We start from the raw sequence: 18,416 nt of genomic DNA, 5'->3' as shown, positions 1-18,416 counted from the left end.
ATACTCTTTGCATTAGTAGACAATAATTTTTTTTTTGTGAAGAAATTGAAAGCATGAAAATAGCTCCTATTTTATACAACACAGTAGAAATACAATATGTGAGCTGGAGAAAAATGAATGCTATTCTGAAAAAGGCTTATTCATGAAAGTGATGTAGCACTGAAAGTAAAAAAAAAAAAAAAAAAAAAAAGGGAAGAATGGTGCTCCAGGTTTACTAGAGAAATATCAAATCCTAGCAAAATACAATGGGATATGTGTTGTGTGTGCTGGACACTATCTTCATAATGGTCTTGCAATTAAAGACTGGGGGAAAATCCCTTCCAAAAGCAGTAGAGTCACAGAGCTTTGAACAGCAGTAAAAACTTGGTCCTTTCCTGTGAAACGGTGCTATGGCTCTTGGAGGGGACCAAGTAACAACCATGATTGAACCTCAGGGCTGGAATCCACATTTTACCCCAGTGATCTCCACAGGTCACCTGTCCAAAGCCTGGTGAGACACATGTCTGAAATCTGAGGCCTCCACCAAAGACCTCCAGTCTGCATCAGTGTTAGCTGAATGTGTGAACCAAGTGAATGCTAAGACAAAATGGAAGCCTTGAACTTCAGTTGCTTAAAGCAAGAGCAATGCAATAACTGTTAATTTGCTGAAATTGAACAAAAATAAGCTTAGAAATGGTGGCTGTTATATCTTTAAAGGTGTTGTGCTTTAATGTAAGCATGAACTCCTGGTGGTTATCATAACTGGAAAGTGAAATATGTAAAAACCAAGATGAGTCTCATAATAATTATTAAAAAGTTAACAGTAGGTTTTTGATCTGCTGTAGAGACAAGATGTAAACTCAGACTTACCTTATTGCCTCATAGCAATTCTGAAATATTACATTACCTTGGAGTAGCAGGTGAACAGCTGTTTCTCAGAATTTATAAAACTGTGGACTTCACAGCATATCCTAACTATAATTGTACTGGCAAAATGCCAGTTGGAATGGCAATGGGAAGTGGATAGCTTTTTGATTGTTTTAATTTTTTTTTTAATCTGAAGTGCCCACTGTCCTGAAGCTTGAGGAAAAACATTGAATGGGAAAGACTTGAAATCGCTGCATGTATCAAATAATTCCTTTAACTCCTCGTTCTTGTCTTGTGCATCACAAAGTATCTTTTGAAGGGTCTTAATTTCTTGAAACTGTACTACAGTGATATGTTGCTCATGACTTGGAGAAGGAAGAGGTCCTGCCTTCCACTGTAAATTGGTAAGGGAATGTGGTCTGAAGTTAGGTGTGTTTTTTTTGGTTTGTGTGGGTTGGTTTTTTGTTTGTGTATGTGTGGTCTTGGTTTGTGGTTTTTGTTTTTTGGGGTGGGTTTTTTTTTGGCTGGTTTTTTTTTAGCTACTGGAGATAAAGGGATAGATTGCAATTCTTTGCCAAGGAAGGTATGAATGCTATGCAAAAATAAAATCCTGTTTGAACCCCTGCTGCCTTCTAGATAGCTTCTGCATTGGTATTAATTGGAGAAATGTGCTAGTGGTTATCCTTGTTAACATTTTTATGTTTTATGGAGTTACACCTACAGCTTTATAATGTTCAGCCTGTGCATGTTCTACTACAATTTATTCTAAAGGCTGTACTGAATATCATACAGTGCAGGGACTTTCACTTTAGATCCTCTGATCTCCCTTGTGCTGACAGCATATGATACAAGAAATATCATGCTGTTTGGATTATTAAAATAATTGATGTATTCATATTTACTCTGTCACTTGTTAATACTATCTTGTTAAGTCCTTCTGGGGATGAGATCACAGATTTTTCTAACTAGCAGCTGCTGCATAGTTTCCTAAAATACCAGATTTTAGGGTTGGGCCAAGGAAGACAGGGTTGATGATAAAAACAGATGGCCTCATTGCTAACAATATACCTGAGCTTGCAAGCACTGAATGCTTGTGAAGGTGTGAGCAACCTTGTTGATTCAGGAAGTGCTAAGACTGTGCAGTGAGCTTTTTGGTTTTGAAAGGAAAGCTCCTGTTCATCTCCTATGTTACTTGGAGATAAACCCTGTCTGTGAAGAAAGATTAGAGATAGCCTAATAATGCGTATGTTTTTTCCTCGTGTTGCCCTTTATCAGTGTTTGATAACCCAGAAACTCTGAGAAGAGAAACATATACATATCAGCCTCAGAAAATTACTGCGACTGAGATAAAAAGTAATGAACAATGCACAATGCATTAATTTACAATATTTGTCAAGATGATTACTGACTGTATGAATTATAGTCCTATTTCCTCTGATTAATTTAGCACAAGATTTCTTTTTTTATTCTCCCACTGACTGAGGTAGATATCACTGATGAAGCACGGGTACCCTGTAATTTCTCTTGCATTACCACTACTCTATCTGAACAAGTCTTCATCACCACCAGTTCCTGACTCATTATGGAAGGAATCAATACAGTGTCCATTCAGATTATATTGTGTACTGGCTCAGTTATCTGCTCATCTCTCAATTATTCCCAAACATGAAATTACAAAGAAGCAGATACTTCACTGAGGTAGGATTCCAAATGAGCTGGATGTCAGTAGGATGTGCTGGGGGAATGCTGTCTTTTTCAAAACTGCATTCATACCAGTTCTACTTGTGCAGGTTTAATGTACATGGTCACGGTATGAGATCAAATTAATTATTCATCCATGCAAGCATCTATAAGTTAGGAGCATAACTACAATCATTATTTGCAAGACTACTTAATTAGATTTAAAAGATACTTTTTTGTTATGGTTGTACTTCTTCAATGAAGTTTTTATTTTTCTCCGCTGGGATTCTGGCAAATTGGTTTTGGTCTTACTATTTTTTTTTTTTTTGGTAAACTCTAAAAGCAATTTTTAAGCAGAGAAATCTAACTTCAAGGTTTTGCCTCATCTTGAAGTAACAATTTTTAATTCTAATGAATATGTTCTTCTAAAGACAGTATACTTAACCTTCAGTATTGGTATTGAATTACAATAATAAATGTGGGAGAAGGGTGTTTGAACCTTGGAATAACATGTAGTTGATCTGTCACATTTGGTTTAGATGTGGCTTCTTTAGGGTGACAATACCTTCCTGAGTGGAAGGAGGAAATCATGGAGGACATGGTAAGCAAACCCTCATCTGTGAGAATGGGATCTTTCTTTTCAAAGATCATTTGTACCAGTTGTTCCATTAAGCTTTGTCCAAATAAAAATGCTTTCAACTTATTTGTCCCAGTAGTTAACACTGAAGAGCCAATGAAAACAATAACACCTCTTCCTTCTTCTCCAGCGCCTTGTCTTAGCTCCTTGCACAGGACAGCTTTTTTAAGGGGAAGAGGAAAAAGATGCAGCAAGTTCAGTCATTAGCCTGTTCACTTATGTCAAAGACTGGGTTAAAAGGATTAGTTGCCTTATCACAAAAAGCAGTCCTGGCTGCAGTGTGCAATTCGGGGCTCAGAGGCCTGGGGAGAGAGGAATGGGTTGTAGCCATGGGCCTGATCAGTATGTACGTAAGGTTTGTATAGAGCCGCTTTCTACAGTAGGGATGTGGTGACATTTGTGATTGATGTCTTTGAATTAATGGAATATTTCACTAGTCTTGTTTACTCCATAAACACTATCCTTTGGATTCTTACTCAAGGTAATTTAATATGAACACATCAAACCCATAAAATCCATGTCTGCCTCCTACAAATGTGTATATACATATATTATCACAAACAGTTGCTGTGCTATGATCTCAAATCAAGATTAATATGAAATCAGTTTGCCTAATGTCAGCCTTAATCTTAGCTTTCACTTATCATCCTTTAATAATGAACTCTTCTCATTCTTGTTGGCAATTTCTACTGATAAAATTAGGCTCTTTTCACTGCAACTTAGCAGACTGAAGCAAGGTTTTCACATTTCCATAAAGTGGTAGGAGAGATGCTGACTTTAATGTTTTATTTCCATTTGGTGAATGCCAGTTTGCCTGTCCTTCATAACTGCGGAGGAGACAGAGGAGGCAGGCTTCTCACTCATCTCTTCCCTTCTGACTTGGATGAAACAACTGCTAACGGGAGTAGACTGAGAGCAGAACTATCCCCATATAACTCTGATGCTGCAGAGTTCTGCTCTGGTGCCCCATTTTCCTAAGTAATATGTGGCAGGGCATTGTGGTTCCTTATATACATGGCATGTGGCTTTTGGTGGGTTACAGAAGGAAAATCTGTGGACTTATTTTGCATTGTGTAGCTAGCTCCCTGTTAGGATAAAATAGTGTCCTGCAGTGGGGAGGACATGGTGCTTGCTGGACTTTACAGTGCAATGGACAGCTACATGACTGGAAATCTCCTGCCTATATATCTAACATAGTTTTTTCTGTCCCAGTAGAAAAGATGATGTATCAGGAACTTGGCATCCAGAGTGTAGATGCTTGCTCCCTTTTCAAAGGGAAGGCATGGTATTAGTGCTAAAGAGTAGCATGTTATCCAACACCAACTCATTAGGATGTCTGCAGCTCTCATAAGACAAGTCAATTTCTCAAGCACCGAACAATAAACTAAATGTGCACAATTTTAGCACAGAGACTGTGACCCCTTTTTTTGGCTTCTTCAGTCATGAAATCCCATGCTGAACTCTATTAGTACGAGAATGATCCAATTTTGTGGGAACACTCTATTGCGTGCCTACTGAAAGGGCTGGCAGTGTTCAAGTTGCATTGCAGTCTTCTGAGGACAGATGGTTGCACTGAGGCTGTGAATTGACACACCAATGCATCTGAGTAGAGTGGCGCTTTAACTGAATGTGTTTTATAAGTTGGCAACCAAAAGGGCAATACCTTAACTCTGCTCTTCCTTGAAGTGACTTGTCATTTAAACTGCACTCAACTGGCACTTTCTGTGGCATATCATCTATGTCTTATGCTCTGTGTTAAGTCACATCTAACTGTGCATATTTTTCCTGCACTTCCTATAATCTGTGGAAGAGGGATGAATTACCAGCACACTGTTTCCTTAAGATGAGCAATTACTACTAATGAATATTACATGGGTTATGTGATGGTAGAAAACAGGAAAAAAGGAAAACTTTTCCCTTGATGCTTTTATCTCTTTTGCAATTCTGCTATTTTACTGTGCTATTTATTCTTTATGGTGAAAGTATGGCACTTCTGTTAGATTTTTCATATTTTGCTTTATATGCCTTAAAAAGTGGGAAATGTAGGTAACATTCCTGTACTATCTTTGTGTATGTTGGTTTTATCCTGATGTTTCCTTTCTCCAGACAACAAAAATTAAGATGTTGCATTATACCCATCTCGTTCATGCATTTTTTTTATCATCAGGTAAACTTTCTGTCCTTCACTCATGTTTCACGGAGTATTTCCAGAATGGGGTTTTTGTAGTACTTTGCAAAGCCTGTGCTGATTACTATCTCCAGCATAGTATGGGGCAAGAAAACATCTGGAGCCCAACAAAAGCTTGTGGACTGACCTCACTGTATCTTATTGAAATGATGAATCTGTTTTGTATTTTCAGTGACTGACCTCTTTGTTTCTGCTGTACTATATCATACACTGTATTCCTAATACTGAGAATCAGGACTCCTGCAGCAAAGTATGTGTGAAGAAGAGCTAGCTGACAAGCACAGGGATACACACTTTATTCTCTTGGTATTACACTAGTTTCAAGAAAGAGAAATGCATCTCTGCACTGCTGACACTGAGCCAACAGTTTCAGTCTGAGAGGAGGAGAGAGAACAATGGTATTTGTAATCCCCTGCTAAATGCAAATAAATTCTCTGTCTCTCTTCTGGAGATTGCTTCCCTGAGTCAGTGGAGTTCATTTACATTTTGGTGACATCTACAAGAATTTTGCCAACACAGCTTATTACTGCAAACATTGTGTCATTTCTGACATTTCTCTTTCCTGGGAGAATCCCCAGAATGGCTGTTTTAGTAGCAGACTTGCGGCTTCACTAGCAGAAGCACACAGAAGGCAACACCAGCCTTAACCATTCCTGTCCCTCATCTGGTAGAGCACCATTCCCTGAGTTAAGCCACCACAACTTTTTATGGCCATGGTGTGAAGCACCCTGTGTGAATCTGAACTTCAGATTAATCCAGCACTCCTGGGGCAGACAATTGAATCCATGGAAAACAAAGGCTATCCTGTAATTGCACTAAAGGTTGTTATAAAAGGATGGTTATTTCCCAGCAAAGAATTTTTTTTCCCACATAACTGTTATGGCAAGTGCAGTGTTACGAAGATGCTGAAGGACTTTTTAGCACTTTAGGCCAGAAGCATCATCTAAGTTAGACCCTGAACTCTTTAGTCTTCCTTTCACATATTACTGGTTTGTGTGTTTTTCTGCCTCTCCCACACAGAAGGATTGAGGGGATTACTACTTCTCTCCTCAGAGAAGGATGTCATCAGGGTTTTGTTCCTTTATAAACATCACTTACTAGTTCTGTGAATTACTGTCCTTTATGAGAATCTCCAGTGATGCTTAGTAAGATAGATCAGGAGAATATTTTGTTGTCTACCATTACATATTTTTTTTTCCTACCCTGCTTCTGTATTTACATATAATAATATGCATTTATTTGCCACTTTTCTCCCTGGAACAAAGCCTGGCAGCTATAAACACTTCTCTTGTAATGATATGAACAAGCCTCTTCTGATATCCACTCAGATGAAACCAACCAAATTATTTCAGTCATGACTTAAGGCATTTTTGAATTCAGGATTTCAAGGAGGTTTTATGCCCCCTGGCCCTGCTGACTGTTTTCTATTTGCTCTGTATTTTTCATCTTATTCTCAATTCTACTGCATATAGTGTTTCCCACTAGCTCATATTTTGTAAAGCTAATGTGCCAAAAAGCTGGATTCTGCTGTTTATTTATAAAGAGACTGTGGGCAAAGAAGTTAGGCCTCAATTCAGGAAAGTGCTTATGTTTATAGTTTATGCACGGTAAATACATTCTTGATTTTAGTCATACAAAATTTTCCAATTCAGGGAGCACTGAGATGCATGTTCAAAATCTGCCACTGTTTTACCTATTTAATTGTGGGCACAGTATTTGCCTAGCTGATGGGCTCTTTTTCTTGTCTTGTAGTTTTGAAAGATTGTATTACAGAAGTGTTGTAATAAAAATTACTGAAATGTTTTAAAATAGCTTTTTCTGAAAGTCATAGATTTCACATTACAGATGAAGGAAAAGGCACATTAAGATAACTCTTTAACTAGATTAGTTTCTTGTCTGTGTTTGTGGGTCTACGGAGCAGTCTTTGGCAGGCTGCCTTGATAGAAACTCCGCTTTAAACCTTAGCTTCTCTTCCTGAAAAAATGCAACCATACAAAGAAATATTTTAATATGTTTCAAAATATAACAATACTACTGATAATTTCTCACTATGAAACTGATCTAGTCATTCTTTATATCTTATCAAATAATTTAGTAGTATTATATCTACCTTGAAATTAATACCTATATTTAGCAGAATTGAGCATTTTCTACGTTTACAGAGCAAGGAGGGTCCTTGTCAGAATGACTGCCTCATTTCAGGAAGACCTGTACTGGCATCTTTTCTTGATAGTACCTGATTGTACTCCTTTCTTAAGGCTACTGATTTCCTTTAGCCATTGCTAATTTCTCTAGCTAGGAGACAAAGGGTGTCCAAGCCATGCAGGCTTGCCTTTTATGTTTACTGTATGCCAGAATTGTATGCTTAGTTGTTATTTTCCAAACCTTCTATTCTTTTTAGCTGCATGCTTACAAAAAGATAAGTTGTCAAATTAAAGATGCACAATACAGATAAAAGTTCTGCTCTAATTAACAGTTACTTGAGGGCTATTTCAATTATGTCCATTGTTCATTTTTGCTTACAAAAGTTGGTAGTATGTGAGCAGGCTTTTTATATCAGGCAAGATTAACAAATACTGACCCTCAGCAGGCAGTACAGTATGCATCAAATAAATCTTAATGTCAGCAAATAAAAGAGAAAAATATGCTGAATAAACATAAACAACAGCACGGGAAGAAGCAGTCTTTCAGATTAATCCTTATAAAGGATAAATAAAAGTTGTAAGAGAAGAGGATATTGTTGTCATTAGTTTTAATAATCCAGACTAAGGCAGTACATGAAATTTATATACAAGTCCAGCTACAGCATTTTTGTATGCAATAGGCTGCATATTGTTGTAACGGAAAAAGAGTAGATAGGAGAATTTAGATTGTTGTGGAAATTACTAATAAAACAGAAATAAATTTCATGAATGATCCAAAGAAGTGAAATCTAACTGGAGGCTAAACTGTCTTCTTGTGACTAAGCAAGCAAAGAAGAAGTAAGAGAAACAAGTAGCAGTGAATTCAGAACTCAATTGCATGATAAAGATTGTTTAAACTATCATTACAAGAAACAATTTGATGTCTTAAGAAGGATGAATTAGTCGGCGAGATGATAAGAACAGATTTACTACGGTGCCCCCAAATTAGATGCAGACAGGGTCGTGTGTGTGTCCCCCCCTGCCCTTATCTTTTTTTTTTTGGATGTTGAAGTCTTTTTCCTAATAGAGAAGTTTGTGTTATGAAGATGTTCCTGAATATAAGATATATCATTCTGTTGCTTCATAAGAGTGCTAGGGTGCCTATAATACAGCAATTTTCAAAGCTGACAAGCATAGTTATATACACTTGCTAGGTGAAGAAGTGAAGTTAAAGGAAGATGAAACGACTTCTCAGGAAGAAATTGTCAGACACAGGACAGACTGAGTCTCTTGAGTTCGGAATTCTTTCCCGTAAGACAGCGCCTCCAGCATGCCTTCCATTTGTGTTTCCGTTGATGACCACTAAAAATCTAGGTTTTCCTATCTATTTCAGTGGTGCGTAACAGCATCACACAGATTAAGAACAAGTATTCACACGCTTTTGGAACTTCACTTTGGAGCTTCAGGAATCAATGCTTTCTAGGTCTTACATTTGGGCAGTAAGAAGAGCCTGGATGCATCTACAGGGCAGGTAGAACCTCTATGAAATCACCTTCCTGAGTACCTGTCTCCACTGACAATCTAGAGTATGTAAACCTGTACTCAGAGGGTCTGTATACCTTCCCTGAAACTGTATGCAAGGACTAGGAGAAGCCTGGATAGAAATCTGCAAGGAGACTGTGAAAATGACAAATTCCTTTTCTTCAGTTGGAATAACTGTAAAAGGATGTCTAATGGATTTAAACTAGAATGAATGGAAACAAAAGAATGCATTCATTGGGTTAAAATTTAATATTTTCAATGACTGTTGTCACTCTATCTCAAGTGCTGTTATGTTCATGTGACGGTTGTTTAAATAACAGTACCGTGCTTCCCTTGAAATCTGTTTTTCTGACTGTCCAGAACTGTCCAAAATCAAAGTCTGGAAAGTATCCAAACACACTTTCCTCAACAGTCTCATGACAAGATTGTTAACCATCATGGTTGAGACTGGGCAGGATTATCTAGAGAGGACTTTCCATAGGCAGGATTACCTATGTGATTTTATATAAATCTGCATAGAGAGTGATGGAGATTATTAATCCAAATGGCCTGTGGTATTTAACAGAAAGGCAATCTGTGGGATTATCTGTGTAGATGCAGCATTTAGAACAAATAAAACCTGGCTCCTGTTAATATGAGCCTGATTAATATGAGCCTGAAGTAAAATAAAAAGAGAAATATAAAGTGACATAAAGGACACTTAATTTGTCTGGTACAAAAGACTCCAGTCATGTAGCTCTTGGAAGTGGGAGCAATGATTGCACAGGTTATGACTCTCTTTTGGCTTCAGTGGAGCAAATTCTTTGGTTCCCATGAAAATGTATGTTTAAACCTGAAGCAGAATTTTAGCCTTGAATACTACTTTCTCATGGTTTCAGGAAAGTCTCTAGATAGATAATACAGCCTTAAAAAAGACACATAGGTAACTTGAGACACCAGAAGATAGCTAAAATCTTTGTATGCATGTAAGCTTCTATGCTAAATGGTTGGCTAGGGGCCTGGAAAAAGAGTAGGTGAAGGCAAGTACATCTTAAGTGCTACAGGTCAACATTATTTTGCTGAGTGTATTTTCTGAGAAACGTATGGTTAACCCTTGAGCAAAGATTATACATTTGCTTTCCTTTTACAGCAAGGGAAATATTAGCTTGTTTTCTCAACTGGAACAAATCCATGCATTGCTTCTCAGGGCAGCTTCCCTTGAGTACATGCAGTTACAATGGTTTTGTTAAGACTTAGCAGTGGTTCTACTTCTGATTCAAGAGGATTTAACAGTGAAAAATCACTGTCAGTCAAGTTAAGAGAGCACAAGAAAGAGAAAAGGGGAGGAAGAAGCAAGAATGCATTTTTTTCATGTGGTGATTCTGGTTGATTGATACAGGAAGGAATAGGCAAATATATTCATACTTGAAATACACTTTAAATAGTTCATGTTCTTTCCCATTGGGCTGAATTTCATGGTAGCTGCCCATTAAATGAAATACTTTTATGTCAATGTCTTGCTTCTTAAATGCTAAAATTAAGCTCTCAGAGTAAGCTAAGGAATAAACTATTTTGTCTCTGAAAGCCAAGATAACTATGGAGGGTAAAAATTAACTGAGTTGTGGGGACGTATAATCCTGCAATATGAAATTAATACCTGTTTTATTTTTTCTATGTTAAGGCACCTCTTTTACAGAGCTGGGTTCATATATGTGTATGCACATATCACTGGTTGGTAAACGTATACTGTTGGTACTCCATGAATGTACACACATAGCTTGTCAAGCTGCTGTTGATTACTGTGATGCCATAAACAGCCTTTTAGAAATATCAGAGCTATGGCTCAACACACTGACTGGTACTGTTATTCTTTACTTATATTGCCATAATGCCTAGAAGCCATGGTTCGGAAACTGGATGTGTGAGGTGCTACAAAAGAACAGAGATTCCCTCCTCTCAAGAGAACTTATCCCACCTTCTTCTTGTTTGATTCACCACTTGTTGAGATTCTTCCTGCCAGAACTAGACTATTGTTTGTGGCAACAGCGTGGACGGTTTCCATCTTCTAGGAATATGCTAAATGTATGATGGGAATCTCTCCTGGAATATAGCCTCACTGGAAAGTCCACTCTTACTCTCAGTAGATACTGCAGATGTCGATTTTGAGGACCCAAAATTTTCCTGATTCCTTTCCCTAAAAATTCACTTTACTGTGGCTAGCCATAAAGCTTTTCCCATAGATGCCTAGGTCTGAAAGGATGTGTAAAATACTATAGCCTGTCTTTCCTTTATGTGTGTAAGCCCTCTGGAATCTTTCTCACTGTCTCACATAGGAAACACTGAATGTCTCTGCCATTTGCTCATAACTGGACAAGTAATAATGTCAAGAGTTCCAGTGTGACTGGACTGCCCACAGTAGTCATGGATATCCTCAAAATACCATGGCCTCATTCTTGTTTTACACCAGTAGGCCACAAGAGATTCCAGTGAGCTACATGATAGTAAAACTGGTGTGATACAGTTGAGAAAGAGCTGTCAGTTTTGTTTTTCCCCTTTCCTAGGTATTTATTTCTGAACTTTCTTAGCATCTCTTTTTCCTTTGCCCCTCCCATTTCTGAGATCCTGCTTACCTGCATAGCTGATATAAAGCAGTCTCTTATTCTAAATGAGTACTGAGACTACACGGTAGTAGTTACTGGTACAGGGAGCCCCTATTATAGACACTATAGTATCTGATTTGATAAAATGCTAGAACAAAAGGTTCTCATTTTATTCCCTCCCAATGCCTAAGTACATGAATCCAGAATATTAGGTTAGGCATTAATGACACAGTGGGCAGGAGGTGATTTGAAAGTAATTTCCCTTTCACTCTATCATTAGTCAGCTTCCGTGGTTGATGTACTGCCAGTGTTTTAAGAAGCAGACCTCACGCATTCTCCTTACTGACAAATCCAAAGTCCTCTGGAGTGTACATGCATAGTGAGCACATATAACAGACTGAGGAACTTGGCCATTTATTCCTCTGTTTAAAAAAAAAAGACTTCCTCAGACCAAAAAATAAAACTGTTGGACAAATAAACTTCTAATGGATATACTATGGAAAAGCTTTTTGTTTTTAAACCTGCACAAAGCATAACCTTCCATGCTTCTGGATTCTATAATCTTTAACTGTGTGTTTGTTTAAAGGCCTGAATACTCACACCACAGCTGCTAGTTTAAATGTAAGTACCATCAGAGGATCTAGTCCAGCCCAAAGCAAAAAACCACTACGCTTCTGTGATGCATTTTTAAGAACTCTAGTGTTGATATGAATGACTGACCAGTTTTCAGTTTGATGGGATAATTTTCTTGGGGCAATAGGAAAGATATCCCTTCCTTTTACTTTGGTGGCTATATTTCATCCTGGTTCTTCTGGGTGACTGTTCTATTATATTAGGTGATAGCTGAGATTGAATTGCTGTTTTATTCCAGCTTTGCCAAATGAAGCTGCATGTGATCAGCTTCCCTGGGAATCCCTGTGTAGCTGTAGCCCACCAAAAATTCTGCAGTTTCAAAAGCTGATGACAGACTTGTCTATGAGTAGAAACAGCTAAGTACCTAAGTCCTGACTGTAGGTATTTACTGGGGAGTGAACCGTACCGCTTTTCAGAAGCACCTGAAAAGGTTCTCATTTTCCAGTTTGATGCAGGTTGATGTATGCTTGAAAATAAAATTAATTGTACAGATTTTTCAACATGGTTCTAAAAGATATGTGTGTTCTTTATGGTATATGTGCTGTATAACCACTAGTTGTCATACAGAAACAGTACTATTACTGCTGTTTCAGCTTTACTAAAAGGTATCTTTGGTTTCTAGAAAGCCAGAGGTGGGGGAAGGAAGTGGAACAAAATTAAGATAGAAAGAACAGAACAAAATAACACAGTAAAGCATGTTATCAGCACTGAAAGTCTTTTTGGACTTTGATAAATATTCCATATAATGAATTTAAGAAACAGACTTCTGCACACTATGTGACAGTATCACCAGCTGCTTGGCAATGTAATTTATTGATCCTATCACAAAAGTGCTTTGCTAATTACATGGGAAACAGTCTTGTGAGTAGTACTCAGAGGGTTCATTTGCTGTCCTGTTGAGCGCTGTGCAATATGCTTGTATGTTCAGTCCTTCCATTAGAAGCAGGGATTGTGACCCAAACAGCATTTATGGATAGTTCTCTCTATATATAGTACAGTATGTGGACTCAGGAAGTAATTTTGAGCCTACTTTCTCAGAGTCAGGCTTTCAACAAGCTATGCTTCAACCAGAACAGACACTTGTGAAGACACTACCATCTTCTCTATGATAGTTTTTCTCCTTTTGTTAGGGGTTACTCTCCCCATAATTCTTGAGGTTCACAGAACGCTTTCTAATAAGCTGCTGGCAAAATCCGAGGAGCTGATTCAACCCCTCTATTCAAATATAAAGCTGTCCTTCCTAGCTGGTGTTGTCTTTAGCACAGATTAGGGCACACTCATTTTAAGCTCTCTATTCACTGGTTTATGCGGATGATTCCTTCTAGTTAGTGGATGGAGGTGAGCAACTGTGATGGCACGATCTTTAACTGACAGAGCTTGATTTGGAGAAAAGAGCTGGTCTACAGCTGCAGGATACAAATGCTAGATGAAGAAGTGTACACCATGGAAGATCCTCTCAAATCTTAATAAGATTTAATGCTAAGTGCTGCTTAAGCTTTTCACTGCCCTCTGCATAATTTCAGGCTGTAAGCATAAAATCATTGATGATAAAAACACTACTTGAACAACAACTTACTTGAAGCAATAGAAAGGGAATTCCAGCCTATCATGATTTTCAGTTTCTGTAACTAAGAATAACTTTGACAAGGGCTATTTTCACAGACAACTCAAAAAGTGGAATATGGTTTTATTCCATTATTTTTTTAATGCTGAAATTATTCATTTGTAACATGATAAAATTGGAAATTTTAACCTGTCTATATACTAGTTTTACATTATGATTTATGATGAGAATTATAAACTTCCACTCCAATGGAAACACATTTCAAAACATCTGCTTAGCATCCATTTAGGCATTTTTAGTCAAGGAATGCCATACTTAACGGCAGAAATCTGGACTATAGCTGTTGCTTGGGTTTAAAAAAAGCCCAGACAACAGCTGTCTTTTTCCTCCTCCTTTCCAGTTAATTCATCATAACTACAGGTAGTAATGGGCTCTATTGCATGATAGTAATGTGCATTCATAAATACACAGACTAGTGATGACACTGCTGACTACCAGGATTTTGACTCAGAAAATATTAGGTCAGCTTCTGTCCTTGAAGAAACAGAAGTTTAGCAGAAGGTCAAAATTTTCACTGGGAATTTGTGTGTGTGAGTGTGAGGGAATGCAAATGTGGCCTCTAAACATATGTGGGGAGATGACGGCCATACCCTTCTTACTAGTGATAGTTTGCTAGCTGTAACTCTGTAGTACACTACACTTGCCCGTTGTTAAAAAACAAGTTTAAGTGACTTAGTGCCACTTATCAAAAGGTTTTTAGGTTGTTGACATAATAATATGAAAGTAAATTTCTGCTCTTTATATATATATATATATAAATCCTTTTCAATGAAAAAAAGTGACAATCCCTATGTCTCTGAAAACATCAAAATAAGAAAGCAACGTTATTATGGGATAGATCTATTTGCATTTTTAATCAGTTTCCTTAAGCAGCATGACAAATTGTCCAAGGACACACAAAGTAATGGATAGCTTATATGATTGAGACAAGCTTTAAACATATTTATTACTAGTGCTTTAACAGGAAAACATGCAATAGGGGAACTACACTTCCTTCGTGGTACCTGTTTTTTTTTATTATGCACAGGTTTCATATGAAATAGATGAAGTTTTTCTTGGCCAAAACAAACAAACAAACAATTTCTGAATGGAGATGCCATTAACTGTAAAGTAAATGTAACAAATTTAAGATGAGAAAGAATAATGGTAACTAATATGTAAAAGCCTGATATTTTTATTCATGCTTTATGGCTCAAGGGTGTAGTACTTTGAATGACTTGCCTTTGGTGAGCATCAAAGGTTCTTGGATCCTACCAGGAAATTCTAAAATGTGTTAGGATGAAATAGACTGAATGAATTAAAGTATTTTATAACCTATGGGCTAAGTGTTTAGATGTTAGTATTAGAAACACAGGAAGGTAGAAATAAGAACAACAAATAATTCCAGTAGAGAGTCTCTATCTTCACAAATATAACAAGAATAAAGGTATGTATATATTTGTATATATACACACCCCCTCATATGCATATTACATAACGAACCTATAGATTAGTCACAAAGGGATTTTTTTTTATACACAAGTACTTTTTTCATGTGTTTGTTTAGCCACATGTTCAGACATGACTTCCCGATGCAAATGCTAACTGCATATGGAAACCTATCTGTCAGCTTTTGAATTCCATCTAGCTCTGTCACTGCCTTGTCCTTTATTACTAGGTAGCAGTGCTATTCTGGACAGTATGAGACTGAAGGAAATGGTATACCAGATCTAATTGTGTAGTCGTTCTGTGTAGATTTTCTGTTGGTGCTGATCTTCTAACAGTTCTTGCTGTTACTCAGCAAAACTAACGTGATAGAGGTGCTTTGGCACTTGTCTGAAACACTTCTGTGTCTGTGAAGTATATATGAAGTGACAGATGTTAGTGCCTTGCTGGATGACAGTCTGCTCTCAGGTTCATCTGTGAACAGCAAATCAGTCTTTCCATCGAAAAATAATGAATTTTTCCTCTAGGCAATTTCTGATTTATGTGCACTTCTGCAACCATTGCAAATGATCTGTTGGTTTTGTGGTTTTGAGCTCTTAACTACTGTAATGTGTTCAGAGCAAACCTGTGACTATTTGACTCTGCTTTGTCAGCTGTCATTGTTGTAGTTTTTTCTTATTAGCACTGAATTGACAGCTTTGCGTTTAGAAAAAATATATATTTACATATATTAAAAAGAGTTTCTTGCCACTCACTACTTATTTTATGTGCACCTTTATAGAAGGGCAGAAAATAATGCATACTTATGTGCAATGTAAGTTGCTGAAAGGTTTTTGTGTGATCCAGGCAAGATGCAAGATCATCAAAACTGATGTGTTCCCATTAAATCCTCCATGACCCCACCCAATATGTTTTCTCAGAGAAAAAAACCAAACCACATGTCCAGCTCTAATCTCTGCTGATTAGATTAGGAATTAAAAGCATAAGAACCTGAGGTCTTTCCTAAATTTGGGTCTTGTGTGTCCTCCCATGCATGTTAACTGCAGCCCTTCTGAAGTATCAGTTAAACTCATAATCTTTTGTGCTCCATGGATCTGACCTGAATCCTGCTCTACTAAATGGACTATGATCAATTCTACAGAGTGTGTGTGTTGCATGACTCCACTGTAAAGCCAGGTAGCAGGTTGTGACAAGCACTGATCGGTAGACTAAACAGTTGGTGTTGAGGGCTTGCTGTCTACACTATCCATGTTTCAGAGGCTTTTGCTTTGGATTAGCTTTATCTTGCCTCTGTGTGTCTGAAGGCCCATTAGAAGATGGAGTGTACTCACTCCTGAAACTCATTTTTGGTTTACTTTCATCTGAAGTGTATTGCCAGTAGCTGTCAATCTGCTCTCCCTGTTGGAACTTCTGGTCTTTTTGCAAAATTGAGCTACGTTGTTCTGTGTCCAATGTTGTGTTAACTAAAAACCCCAAGTCTGCAAATATTTCTGGCAGGTAATTAGTGACAGCAGTATGCGATCCATCCTATTTGTACCGTGTAGAATAGAGGTCTATAAGTAACTTGCCCTCTCAGATGTTGCTAGTCACAAAATGGGTATGTTAAGAGGAAGGTTTCAGAGTTAAAACTGTAGCTTGAAATTAACAAGTAAACATAATGAACAAAAAGTAGGAACAGAAAAAGCGGAGATGGTTACATCACCACGTTTGGTAGTAAATGGCAACTGCTGAGATCACAACATGCTTTTGTTCATCAGAAATCTACAAACTCATCTTTCAACTTATTTGCAACAAATCTGGTTCTAAAACAAATGGCTAAAAGTTACTCTATGACTCCTTCAAATACACTGGATATCTCTGACTTGACAGTAATTCTTACCTCTCCCCTGCTCAAGTATTATTTTAATCAGCTGGCAGTGTGTTTGTTTATTCACATTAACATTTCCAAATGCAGAGTGCCCAGCTAGCAGTCACTGCTCTGCAGAGCTGCCAGTGTCTAATTGTTTCCGGCAATGGTGACTGCCTTTTTTAGGCTTTTTTTTCTTCTCCCCCTTCAACTGGCATTTCAGAGCAGCAGCCTTCACAATAAATTAGCTTAATGCATTTTGAGCTCAACCAAATCTTCCCACTACTGCTGCTATCTGTCTACCATTCCTCTTGAAATCAGCATGCAGTATAAATGATTTAGACGTATGAATAAATAAACCTCTAAATATCCATATCCTTGCAATAGCAAAACCAGATCAGATCTAATTTTTGGAACAGTATATTGCTACAAACACCAGTTTGGTGAGCAAATGGATTCACATTTGCAGGACACTGTGTCATGATTTAGGAAGGTGAAGGGTAACTCACTTGAGCATGTTAGTTTGATGGACATGTAGTCTCTGCCACAGTCTTTCTTATAATGACAGCGTAGCCAGTTTAAGAGACAGAGTCCGTCACCACACTGCAGTTCTTCTTTTTTACACGGCAGAATGCTCTGTTCATCTGAAAGGAGGAGAAACAATAGATGACTTGGTGTAACAAGCAACTCCTTCCTGAGCAACAAAGCCACATGTCTACTGAAAGTCAGTCTTCCTGCTTTTGAAAGGCCTGAGTAGATGAAAACACTCTCTCCTGTTTGTCAGATGTGAAAAGGGTCTCAGACTCAAGCATTTCCTATACTGTTGTGGCTGATCATTTAAATAGTGTCTGAGACAGATGAGGTCTAGGTGAAGCATACCATGGAAATCACAAGGGTACCACGTCTCTGTGGCACCTAGCCTTCTAACTTACATGCTTTAATTAATATACAAAACAATCCATTTTTGCCCCAGCTTATACACAAAATGGATAAATGAGGGGAAAAACAAGAGATCTGCTATCTTGCATAAACCCGAAGGACTGGATTAAGGGCTTCTTAGCTCTAAGTGTAACTCTCTCACAATCTCTTTCCAGTTTGACAATTAAGGGTAGGAACTCAGTTTGACGGAGTGGGGAAGGATTTTTTGAATAATCTTAATAAAGCCTTAGGTAAATTTATGGCGATGTAAACTCAGGCTTGGTTTGCAGAGCCCTTAAATCTTATATAGTAGGGTCTGCAGCTCTGCATGAAGCCAAATCTTTGACTGGCTCCTCAGCCACCTCTCAGGAGTCC

At 37.8% G+C, this 18,416-nt stretch overlaps 1 protein-coding gene across 3 annotated transcripts in view; it reads right to left on the bottom strand.

The window, feature by feature from the left end:
• BEAN1 (brain expressed associated with NEDD4 1) overlaps positions 1 to 18,416 on the bottom strand; it is a 60,883-nt gene that overhangs the window by 29,907 nt on the left and 12,560 nt on the right. For all 3 annotated transcript variants that reach the window (XM_074839924.1, XM_074839926.1, XM_074839925.1), the window contains one exon: positions 17,633 to 17,767. In XM_074839924.1, the coding sequence (XP_074696025.1) occupies positions 17,633 to 17,767 (135 nt within the window). The remainder of the gene's footprint in view (positions 1 to 17,632; positions 17,768 to 18,416) is intronic.

This window comes from Strix aluco, chromosome 14 (genome assembly GCF_031877795.1).
Source record: "Strix aluco isolate bStrAlu1 chromosome 14, bStrAlu1.hap1, whole genome shotgun sequence".
In the NCBI taxonomy this organism is placed as follows: domain Eukaryota; kingdom Metazoa; phylum Chordata; class Aves; order Strigiformes; family Strigidae; genus Strix; species Strix aluco.
Note: the sequence above shows the minus strand (reverse complement) of the source record. Positions and strands in the feature narration are given on the sequence as shown.